Genomic DNA, 12,195 nt, shown 5'->3' on the forward strand with positions numbered 1-12,195 from the left:
TTATATTTAGGAACAGAGGGAGTATATTTTTAAATGTTACAAACATATTTTTAAATGTGGCATACTGTTTTTACTTGTAATGTTTTTTTAAAAAAAGTTGTCCAAAAATGCTTTTGAAACACATGATCATTCCTAGAATGTCACATACTTATTTTTCTAATGGTACAACATTTTCTAAAAATTGAGCGAACATAACTTTTTACACTGCATGGATTTTTTAAATAACTAAATTATTTTTTCGAAATATATGTATTTAGTGTTTTTCAAAAACATATAAAAGTAAAAGAAAAGTGAGTGACATCATCATGACGCCAGCCTGATGGAGGCTACTTGGCCAGGCCACTACCAGGTCCTGTAGGCAAGCCGAGCTACTGTCTCACGCGAAGTGAGACATAGCTGCGCCCCACTTTAGCGCAAAGAAAAAAAAAAGATGAGCACCGCTGTCTTTTTTTTTTGAGGAATCTCGCCAAACTTTATTGATTCAAAAGAATGGTCATCGGTACAAGGTTCGGATCATGGGGCATGCCCAACCAAACATGTCGACCTAAAGATAAATTACAAGTATACTTGGCGAGATTGTGGGCTTCAAAGTTGAAGTTTCTATATTCAAAAACAAAACTGCAAGTACGAAAACTACCCTTGCGTTCTATTATTTCATGTACAATGGTTGCATGTGCTCCACTAGTTCCCATGAGGATGTCCTTCTCGACCCCTTGGCAATCGCTTGCAACACATAGGTCCTGAAGATTGAGGTCCTCTGCCAACGCTGTCGCTTCCCTGCATGCATATGTTTCAAGAATCGTTGGGTCTGTCATGCCTTGAAAAACAACCGTTGAAGAGCCTAAATAAGCGCCGCTGTAGTCGCGGCAAATGGCTGCTGCCACGCCTCCGCGCCCGTAGCGAAGCACTGCACCATCCACGTTGATCTTCGCGATCCCTATAGCCAGTGGCAACCATCGTTTTGACGCTGCTGAAGGCACCGCAATGGTCTTGTACTGCTTCTCTGTCCTGGGTAACATTTTTAGCTCCTGAAGAAAAGAATTGACAAAGGAATTTGTGTGTTGCGGGCTCTGAAAAATATTCTCATGGATTGCCTTTCGCCTCGCATACCATATTGCCCATAATGTCACAGCCATCCTTGATGAGCACTGCTGTCTGGCATTGCAGTTTAGTTTCCCACAGTGAGTGGAACAGGTGCAGAGAGGAGAGAAATTCATCTTCTCGGGTTTCCCGGGCCCATTTGCTGATTTTGCTGCTACTCTTGTAGATAGGCCCAGCTACAAGCAAATAAGGCCCCTGCGCTCAGGCCTTTCGGGAATACGTACTGGAGCAATGCGCCAAGGCGTCTCTCGCTCGGCAAACGCTCTTTGCCGGCTCTATGCCGACGGCCTCCCGCCACCGCGCCGTCGGCAAACCCCGGCTACAATCTGCAATCCCCCCCAAACCCTACACAGCCCGGCTTACCCCTCCCATCCCCCCACTTGCGTCTCCATCCTCTCCGCCCTCTTCCACTCGCGCCGCCGCTCGTCCCTGCGTCCGAGCCTGCCGTTTAGGAAGGTCGCGCTCGGATCGCACGTCGGAACAAGAGAAACCGGCCGGCACTCAGGTCAGTTCGCTGCCATTTGCGCTGCTCGGAGCGGCAGATCTGCTCGTACTCCCGCAATGATTCAGTTTCTGAGCTTTGACATCATGTGTGTGCGTGCGGACCGCGGCGCAGGGAGGGTCGGCCCGGCGACGATGGCGGAAGACCGAAGCTGGATGTACACGGGCCGCCAGAGCAGGGAGAAGTTCACCCCCGAGTGGCTGGAGAAGACGACCGAGTTCCTGGAGCGCGCCTTCCGCATCCTCCCGCCGGGGCGCCAGGCCGTGCTGTGCCCCTGCGCTCGCTGCCAGTTCAGGCTGTACAGACCGAAGGACGAGATTCAGCTGCATCTGTTCAAGAACGGGTTCGCGCCAGGGTACACGGTGTGGGTGTACCACGGCGAGCGCCACAACCCCCAGCCTGCAAAGCCTAAGCCGTCCGACGACCACCCCAAAGAGAATGGCGATCTCGACGGGAAGAAGGATGGCGCCGGCGGCGGCGAGCAAGTGCCGAAACCGGCGCAGGTTTTGTTCTGAACATCTGAAGGGTTTCAGAAACTGTAGCTTAAACAGGGGAGGTTTCAGCAGCGGCTACTGACATTTGCAGGGGACGAAGAAGTGGGCGTGCGCAAGCGGCAAGCCACCAAAGAAGGATCAGCTGTGGGCACGGGCTGCGGCGCAGGGAGAGGGAGGCCCGGCGGCGACGGCGGAGGACCGCAGCTGGATGTACACGGGCCGGCAGAGCAGGCAGACCATCACCCCCGAGTGGGCGGAGAAGACGACCGAGTTCGTGGAGCGCGCCTTCCGCGGCGTCCCGCCGGACTATGGCATGCTGTGCCCCTGCGCGCGCTGCCGCAACCGCAACAGGATACCGAGGACCAAGTTCGACATGACGATGGATCTGGGCAGGAACGGCTTCATGCCAGGGTACACGGTGTGGGTGCACCACGGCGAGGGCCCCAACCCCCAGCCTGCCAAGCCGTCCGACGCCCATGGGAAGAAGGATGGCGGCGGCGGCGGCGAGCAAGTGTCAAAACCGCAGGTTTTGTTCTGAACATCTGAGAGGGGTTTCAGAAACTGTAGCTGTGAACGCCCCTTGGGAAATATGTCCAGGTTACTGACATTGTGAACTCGCCATTGCATTTGCAGGAGACTAAGGAGTGGGAGATTTCCCATCTTGAGGCGTATGCAAGAGGCCGTCTACCAAAGGGGACTAGTCAAATGGAGTGGAGCTACCAGAAATACCTGTGGGAGCAAAAGAAAGCCAAGCTGCAACAGGAACAGAGTGAGCCAAAGGCAAAGAGGCTGGTGAGTTTACCTGCCTTAGTGTCACTGCAGTGTCAATACTCGGTAGAAATCTGACGGTGCTTGTCCCATATTCAGGCTATGAACTAGGGTAGAAACATTGCTTGATGTGTTTGCTCTGTACAACTTAACTATAGGAGTGCAATGCTAGCCCAAATTTGCAGCAATGGTTGCCCACTTCATGCTCGCGCTGTGTGGAATGGGTAGGCGGCTTATCGGCTTGAAGCCTGAGATGCAACTTTGGGAAGAGCAAAGTTGTTGCATTGTTTCCTGTTACTACTTACTCCACTAGTTAGTGAGAGACTGTTGCAGCAAATTCTTTACTGCTAAATGCTGATACAAATAGATGGTTTTAGAATGGCTGTACTAGGCAATCTTCTTCAATAATGCTATAAGTAGTACAATATCCTGAAAGATACAACACCTTCCCCATTTCATGTTTTCCTGAAACTTTTTTTAGCCTTCAAATGCTGCTCTATAAGAAACATGTTTGCCAAACGTATTTGGCTGTTGGTACAGCTATATGAATGTTCTCAAGGCACTCGACTTTGAGGACGATCCTCTTGCTTGAGCATGCAAGTACTGATATCAGGTCCTTCTTGCTAAAACCTCACAAGGGTTTGTTATTGATTAGTAGTATCACAGAGTACGCATTGCTGGCTTTTCTCTGACGTACAGTTGCACGACTTTCTGCACTTCTTTTTCAACTGACGGATATCTACACTTAATAGCATAACTTGTTCAAACTATGTGATTCTTTTAGCTCACGTTTGAGTTTCCATGCATATGCCGTAGCGCACCTCTGGTTCCTCCACTGCTGATTCTTTTAAAACTATTTGATGTGATTCTTTCAGCTCACGTTTGCTGAAGAGGAAGGGAGCAATGTCGACGTCCCTGAACCTGAAGTTGAAGATACAGCAACGACAACAGCTGATGCTCCTGTAGCTAATCCGGCAATGACAGCAAACGCCGGTGGAGTTCAGATCCCAGCTGGACCGACTGCTCGTCCCAAGCGCAAGGCAGGCCCGCCCGGGTGGTATTCAGGTTCAGATTGGGTCCATTGACCCATGTACTCCGCGGATAAGAAATGGGCGGCTAAGGCTCCCCGCATGGCTCCACCGCTTCCCCATCACTACCGGAGCCGGATTAGATCTTCTCTACCTCGCCACCGCCGTTTGTGTGTTGTGCGTGCCTTGCGTCTGTGTTGGGCTTGTTGTGCTGTGCCCACAGCTGAACCCGTGTAGTGTTTGTGTGCGTGTGTGTTGGACCTTGTCTGCGGTGGCGTTGTGTGTGTGTTGTTCGGTTGGTACCTTGTTAATTGTGTGCTCGGTGGTTGCTTTATTTATAAAGCGGGGTGAAAGCCTTTTTCAGTAAGGCTGATCGTAAGCACTTGTTGTGTCGGTGGATTAATCGGCTAGTTAAACTTCTTCTAGATCGATTGCATTTCTGTGATTTCAATTTGTGAGCCATCCAGCGATCAAGATCTATGTGGCTTACAGTTGGTATCAGAGGCACTGAGTCATGGAGATTCCATGGCACCACCATGATACCTGACTTTGAGATCGGTGGCGAACGGTGGCCATGGAGAGTCTGTCGACCAAGGGGTGCGGCGTCTACGAGCTCCTCCACACTGACTTCACCAATGACCTGGGTAGAAACTTAAGGGCCAAGGTGAGATTCTCCTCAAATCCGTGACAAAGTTTCTCGAGATATTGCTACGCTCGATAGCCTCATCACGGTGAGGGGTGACGGCGTTCGCGAGGAGAGGGCGTTCGACCTCAAGAAGATCCACGTTGAGATAAGCAAGGAGAATAAGAGATCCAGGCCACGGTGGATGGTCCGTCGACCTCACGCAACACTATGAATGGACGCAGTGGTGCTGCCTTTGATTCCCTTGGCTCAAAATCTGACCACCGGGGGAATCACCTAATACTTATGCCGCTCCTCCGGTCAGAGATGCATATAATACATATCGAAGTGATTAACTCAGAGAATTCGGGACGATCTGGTGTAAACAAGGATAGAAATGTATGCAGAAATACACTCATCAATATTCGCAATGACTTTTTAAAAAAATACACAATGATTGTTTTGTAACTACATTGTGAATATTTAATGATTGGACAAAGTAGAGGATGACTAATTTTGAACATTATTTAAATACACTGTGAACGCAAAATGAGTAAACAAAATAATGTTTATGTATCTCCAGCAAAATCCTCTATGTATTTGTCGGCGTTCTGGGAACGGGGGTCCCCAGACTTGTCTGCCTGCGGCCTGCGGCGTGGCTCAAATGGGGGCCCAGCGCGGCACATCTTCATCAGCTCAACTTCAAGACCCTCGCGATGGGCCAAGCCTCGCGGGGCGGATGACAGGAAGCTTCCTCAGAAGCAGCCTCGTCAGGCAGGCTCGCGAGGAGGCGGAGGGATCAAGGCAGGAACACCTCACGAGGAGACCGTGACGCAAGCCATGACGATCGAGATCAGGCGGGCACCGGCCTGCGCTGTGTCCTTGTTTCCCCTTTGGTGCAAAGGGGGCAAGCATAGGCCAAGGCACCGGGCAAAGGTTACCATTCCGATGCAACAAGACCAAGACCAGCAGAGCGGCAGGATGGAGGTCACCGCGGAGCCCAAGACGGCGTCATCACTAGTACTTTTGGCAGCCGAAGACCGCCTTTGGTCAGGATAACTTGTACTATATGTTCCCCTTCAAAATGGCCAATTGTTGGCGCCCTTCCCGCTCATTATTTGGGGAGAGGCCCAGGGCCTCTATAAATAGAGCTAGCCACCACAGAGTAGAGACAGAGGGAAAAAAACCCAAGAACATCGAGAAGACAGGGAGAGATCTGGTAGAACCCTAGCAAAGAGAGAGAGATAGAGGCGACTGGACTCACCCTAGCAGTTCATCGCACCAGCTCAAGAACACCTCTCGCAAGGCTGTTCTTCCCTTGTACTGTTCATCATCAGCCCCTGAGGCAATCCACCACACCACACACTGGAGTAGGGTATTACACCACAACGGTGGCCCGAACAAGTATAAACCTCGTGTCCCTTGTGTTGTTCGTTGTTTCCAGCTTAGATCATGCGGGGAGATTGGACGTAGATCGGTAGGGGAGAGATCTCCGTGCGCACCCCAGTGTTCGAACCTCAAGGGTCTGCCGGAACCCGAAATCCAACATTTGGCGCGCCAGGTAGGAGTGCACCGGAATCCTTCGTCCTCCGCATCGTGTTCATCGCTTCGTCGTTCAGATGTCAACCGACCCGGCAGCCAACGCCGACCGCTGGGCAGCGTGGCCCGCCCACACCGTGGCACCAGCCCAGGGCGACCTCAACCTTGTGCCTCAGGCAGCCCGCGCTCCGCAGGGCGCTGCGGGGCGCGGGCGACGCGGCCAGACGCCGCCTGCCCTCACACCACGGCAGGTGCGGGCCGCAGCAAGGGCCTCGGACCACGCCGCGACCACGGCGCCGTACACCCGACGGGAGCAAGCGAATTCCAGGGCCGCGCTCACGGCGGCCCAAGAGCTGCTACGGTGCCGACTGCTGGAGGGCGGCCGCGACGTGTTGTTGGAGCGAGTAGCTGAGCTCCTTGACGACGACGCCTCAGGAACACCTCCTTTTTGCGTCCAGCTACCACCCTAGACCCAAGGCGGGCCGCATGGCGGCATCGTGCGCATGCACGCGACTTCCAGTGGACTCCAGAACCCGTCCGGCGCCAACACCTCCGCCGGCACCGGGTGACAAGTCACGCCGGCCCCCTCTCAGGCCAGCGAAGGGGTGCACGCCGCGGCCTTCGGCCTCGGCGGACCGCCGCGCCATCACCCCCAAGACGGCGCTCCAAGCTAGGCTGCATGGCATGCGGGGCGCTACGGCGGGGCGCATGGGGCGGCGACCCCGAAAGCTTATGTGCCCCGCATGATGGATCAGGGGTGCCACTGGAGGAAGATCCTGGCTCGTTACTCGGGCCAGGCTGAGACGAGGAGACACCAGAAGCTGAGCTCTTTCAGGAACCCCAGGAGAGCCTCGACAACTGCACCGGCGGCGGCAATTATCGGGTACCACTCATCCCTCAGGAGCAAGATTATGCTAACCATGGGTCGCAGGAGATACAGGTCGCCGCAGTAGGTGGCTGCCCCAATCCTGCAGCCTCATACACCTCAGGAGGAGGGCACAGGGGGCTGCAGGAGAGGGGCCGAGATTCGGGTTCGTCACCGCGGCGGTCGGAGCAAGGCGTTCTTAGGAGGTAGGCCCCCTGTCGGGGAGGTGCCCCAAGGCCTACCCCCGGCAGGGGACCCGTGGTCGTCGGGGGAACCGCTGGCGACCGCTCTGCCTCATTGGCATCGTCCTGGTTTCCAGTCGCCGTCAATGGCGACAGAGTGTGGCGCAAGGTGGGGCCCTTGCCTGGCGATATGAAGCAAGGTCGGTACCTGTGAAGAAGGCCTAGTGCCTGTGAAGCTCGCCGCCCGTGACACTATCACGTAATAATGAGTGGGGTTGTACACGCCCCGGAGTCTCCGGAGAGCCGCCCTCGGGCCTCGGGGCTCCCGCCCACGCCCAGTGGCAGAACTTAGCTCCGCGCTGGTGAGAAGACATCAAGGACTAGACTAGGTGCCGCACGCGGCCTTTTGCTTTTACCTTTCCTTGTTGACAAGTTCTTCGATTTGGATTTAAGTTGGATTTGAGCTTGATGCTTGCGTGTGTTTGGGGAAAGGGGTGTTTAGTCTCGTTCGAGCAATCTCTCGGGTTCTGGTTTCGGCTTTGCATCCAAAGTTAGCATCAGCTGCCCCCCTCGCGAGCCCCTCACGAGCCGGGCCGGGCCTGGCACGTTTACAACCAGGACCGCTGTTACCGCACCCTTTCTAGAGGTTTTCATCGCGGAATCTACAAGTTAATCAGAAGACACCCGAGGTGCAGCGGCCCCCGCAGGCCCGCTCGGGACTCGTCGGGGTCGGAAGGTACACAAGTCAGCTGACCCATCACCGGGCCAGCGGCTAAATTCACACGCAACATTATGCTTGCCAGGGTACTAATTGCAAACCTTTACATGAGGGGCTACCCCTCCCAAAATGCTCTTACATTCTTCAGGGCCAAACCCGAACCTTCTTCGTGCAGGATAAACAACAGTGACATATCACTTACCGCGTCTTCTTGGGCATCCTCGGAGGCATCACTGGCGTCGTTGACATTGTCACCGCCGCCAGCATCTCCGTCAGCGTCAGGCTCGTCCACGACCACACCATCATCATCAGACGCAAAGGCCCTGACGAGGGCGTCCACTTTGCCCTCCACCCATCGGGCCAAGGCGCCCCGGACGGCTATGGGCACGTGGGCGATGGCAGCGTCGAAGTCAAAGTGGGGGTCCCTGTCCAGCAGATAGCTGAAGACGCGGGAGAATGCACGCTCGAGCAAGGCTCGACTCCTCTCTTCGACAAGCCAACTGGACTTTTCGGAGCGGTTCTCCAGAAGCGTCACCACATCGGTGAAAAACTGGAGGTTGCCGGCGTAGTTGACCTTGTGCGGCTCCTTGGCGGCAGCCTCGCAGATGTTTCCCAAAGCTGTGTTGGCCCTTTCTGTGAGCGTTTGAAGCATGGGGGCATGCTCACGCTCCAGGACCCGCCGCCGACGGATCTCATCCTCATTCCACCGCGCGATGGCCTCGGCGTCATCAACCCTCTGTTGGAGAAGAAGCTGCTCGGCCCGGGAAGAGGACAGCTCCTCCTGTGCTGCGCTGAGGGCGGTTGTAGAGGAGTCCGCACGACGCGTCACTTCAGCCAGTTTGGCCCTGAGGGCCGCAGTCCTGCCCTCAGCCTCGGCCTTGATCAGCCCCAACCTCGTCTCGTATTCGCGCTCGAAGGCCGAGCGAGATTCCGCCACACGACGATCGACTTCTTCCTGGGCCTGAGCTTCGCGCGCGGCAATGTCATCCTCCGCCCGAGCCACCAGGCGCTCCCTCGTCTCCAACCGCTCAAGATCAAGGTTGCGCTCGGCGGCCTCCAGCGTCAGTGCCTCCTCGCGCTTCAGAAGCTCCGCCCGATTAACAGGGGCCCCGTCCATCGACTCAAGGGCCGCCTGGCGCAGTTCCACTTGCTGCTCCAGGGAGTTGCCCCAGGCCAGGAGCTCCCACGCGCGCTCCTCCGCATCCTTGCGCCGTCGATCTGCTTCCCGAGCCTCCTCGACGGCTTGGGAGCAGGCCTCCCACGAAGCTGCCAGCGACGCTTCAGCCTTCGCATTCTCGAGATCGCGCTGGTGACGCGCGAGGGCGATGGCTACCTTTAGTTTGCGCTTCTCCTCAGCAAGGCGCAAACCTTCGGCCTCGAGGTGCGCATCCTCGTAAGCAAGCTTTGCCCCGATCCGGCTCACCGCATCCGCTGCCCTCTGGAGGAACTCTTCGTGAAGGGCGCGTCGCTCCCGGGCGCGCCTGAGCACATCTTCCGCATCACCCTCTTCCACCGGAGCATGCGGAGGGCCCCGAGGCAGCAGGCCCCCTTCCGGCGTGGGGCTGGGGGCTGGCGCCCTAGCCATCGCCGAACGGACCTCTCTGGGAATCCGACCTGGCGTTGGTCCACCCACGGAGGAGGAGCCAAAGACAGACTTCAGCCATTCACCATCTATGATCAGAGGAGGAACATGCGGCAGGCCGGATGTGCCCTAGGAGGACTCATGAAGAAAGGACAGCGGGCGCGCAGGCTTGAGGTGCCCTATGGAACGGACCACTCCATCAACTGGTCTGGTAGCAGGGGTGCCGCTCGAGCTCGGCGAACCCAGGGCCAGCGGAGAAGGCGAAGCTTGGGGGGATGGCTCCCGGGCTGGCTCAGCGGGTTCCGCAAGGCAAGGCCTGAAAGGGCCACACTCAGTCGCAGGGATAGCAAAGTAAACAAGCAAGGAAAGAAGAAGACTTACTCGTCCATGGCAAGGTACTTCCTGCGCTTCAACAAGCGGCAAGGGCGGTCGTTGTCACCCAAGGCCTCCTTCCTCTTGCGGAGGGCCTCAAAGTCTACGCGGAACCGACCTAAGCGCCCGGCGCAGGGGTCGGCCCCTGGTGTGGAAGAAGCGTCAGGATGATCAGCGCTAGAGGAGTCAGCCTGGAGAGCGCCGTCAGGCGTCGCCTCGCGAGGAATGGCTGGGGGCTCGGGAGCCCCGGCCTCAGGAACCACATGCCGCAACTCCGCACCTGCCGCCGCTCCAGGGCGGGCCTCGGGAGACACCGCCTTCGGGGCTTCTCGCGGCATCAACACCTCGACATCGGGCGCCTCAACTCTCGCCGGTTCTCGTCTCCCCGCCCTGTCGCCTGAGGAAGGACCGCTGTGGGCGGCAGGAGAAGCAACCACAGAGGCTGGGTTCTCATGGGGCCCCACGAGGCCAGCCGGGCACAGTCCCCACTCGTCGAAGTCGGGCATCTACCTCACAAAATCGGCCCTGCCGGAGCAAAGATACAAGAGGACACCTGAGGGAGTCCTGGATTAGGGGGTCTCCGGACAGCCGGACTATCTCCGTTGGCCGGACTGTTAGACTATGAAGATACAAGATTGAAGACTTCGTCTCGTGTCCGGATGGGAATCTACTTGGCGTGGAAGGCAAGCTAGGCAATACATATATGGACATCTCCTCCTTTGTAACTGACCTTGTGTAACCCTAACCCTCTCCGGTGTCTATATAAACCGAAGGGTTTTAGTCCGTAGGACAACAATCACAACATACAATCATACCATACGCTAGCTTCTAGGGTGTAGCCTCTTTGATCTCGTGGTAGATCTACTCTTGTACTACCCATACCATCAATATTAATCAAGCAGGACGTAGGGTTTTACCTCCATCAAGAGGGCTTGAACCTAGGTAAAACTTCGTGTCCCCTGCCTCCTGTTACCATCCGGCCTAGACACACAGTTCGGGACCCCCTACCCGAGATCCGCATGTTTTGACACCGACATTGGTGCTTTCATTGAGAGTTTCGCTGTGCCGTCGCCACCAGGAAGGATGTCTCATCTCGTCTTTAAAGACGACACTATCACTGAGGGAGCTTTGGCTATCGGCCAAACTCTCCGGCTAGGTGGGTTTCTTACGACCGCCTGTTCGGCCGCTGCGCCGACGATGACTTCTTGGGTCATCGAAAGCAATCTTTACGTCAACTCGGAACTCGCCGAGAAGTTAGATCCAATGGAGCTCTCTTTCCTGAACGAGCTCTTGGATCGCATCGCCGCCCTAGGAGTCACTACAGACTACGATCAGATTGGGTCTAAACCCGATCTGAGAGAGATTAACTCCCCCCAGGTCACCCATCACGTTGCAGTGGTGGAGGAACAATGCGGCAACCCTTCATCTATCTTAAGGACTAGCTATGTCCGGATTCCCGATCCCTCCAAGCCGGATACCCGGGGAGGGGAGGACGTCACTCAAGGCCTGAACCTAGAATCAGGCAGCGGGCTAGATTTATCAAAAAACATCCAAGAATCCAAACTTTCGAGTTCGGAAACTCCTTGGCCCCTGAGTCTCAGATCGGGTGAGGATTCGGATTCAATTCCACTCACCCACCCAAACATACGTGATCTATCCCAAATTAGGCAAGAGCCCGAAGAAACAGTACACCATTACTGGGCCAGATTCCTCCTAGTCATGAACAGGATAAAGGACTGCCGCGAGGAAGACGCAATTTCATTCTTTTGCAATAATTGCACGGACAAGGGAATCCTCAATGCCATAAGTCGCCGCGAAATTACACGCTTTACCGACTTGGTGTCCATAGTACGAAAGTACTGTGCGATGGAAAGCGCCTGGAAAACCAAAATAAAATTTTGGGATAATCCGGCCCTGAATACAAACCCAGTCCGAAATAAAAGGATGCATTATCACAATACACCTGGGTTAACTACCAAAAAGCAAAAGCCCTCAACGGGGCAAGGAACCGTACTAGAGGGATGGCTCAACGGACCCTGCAAAATTCATAGTACAGCGGATGCAATACCAACGCACTGCCTTAGAGCATGTTGGATACTCCGGCAGGTGGCCAAAAGTGGTGAGGATCTACTCCTCCCAAAAACCACAGAGCACCATCCTGCGGACAACAATACAGTGTTAACGGTCTTTGAGACCTTCGCATCGAATAATAGACGCAAGCGAGCACTCCGCAGCATGGCCGAAATCTGCCACATAGCAGAAATAAATCCTTGGAATGACACGGCTATTACCTTCAATGCCAGTGACGAACCCAAATTCTGAACAGCCCGAGCACCAGCCGCACTAGTCCTCAGTCCAATCGTGGATGGCTTTCGACTCACCAAGGTACTCATGGACAGCGGCAGCGAATTAAACCTCATCT

General features: G+C 55.3%; 1 protein-coding gene across 1 annotated transcript; it reads left to right on the plus strand.

The window, feature by feature from the left end:
• The first annotated feature begins 1,337 nt into the window (after positions 1–1,337).
• Positions 1,338–4,275, plus strand: LOC123107070 (uncharacterized). Its single transcript, XM_044529077.1, has 5 exons — positions 1,338–1,606; positions 1,718–2,106; positions 2,189–2,623; positions 2,731–2,889; positions 3,741–4,275. The coding sequence occupies exons 2-5, from the start codon at positions 1,738–1,740 to the stop codon at positions 3,948–3,950; spliced, it is 1,173 nt and encodes a 390-aa protein (XP_044385012.1). The 5' UTR covers positions 1,338–1,606; positions 1,718–1,737; the 3' UTR covers positions 3,951–4,275.
• The last annotated feature ends 7,920 nt before the right edge of the window (positions 4,276–12,195 follow it).

The sequence above is a fragment of the Triticum aestivum genome, chromosome 5A (genome assembly GCF_018294505.1).
Source record: "Triticum aestivum cultivar Chinese Spring chromosome 5A, IWGSC CS RefSeq v2.1, whole genome shotgun sequence".
NCBI lineage: Eukaryota > Viridiplantae > Streptophyta > Magnoliopsida > Poales > Poaceae > Triticum > Triticum aestivum.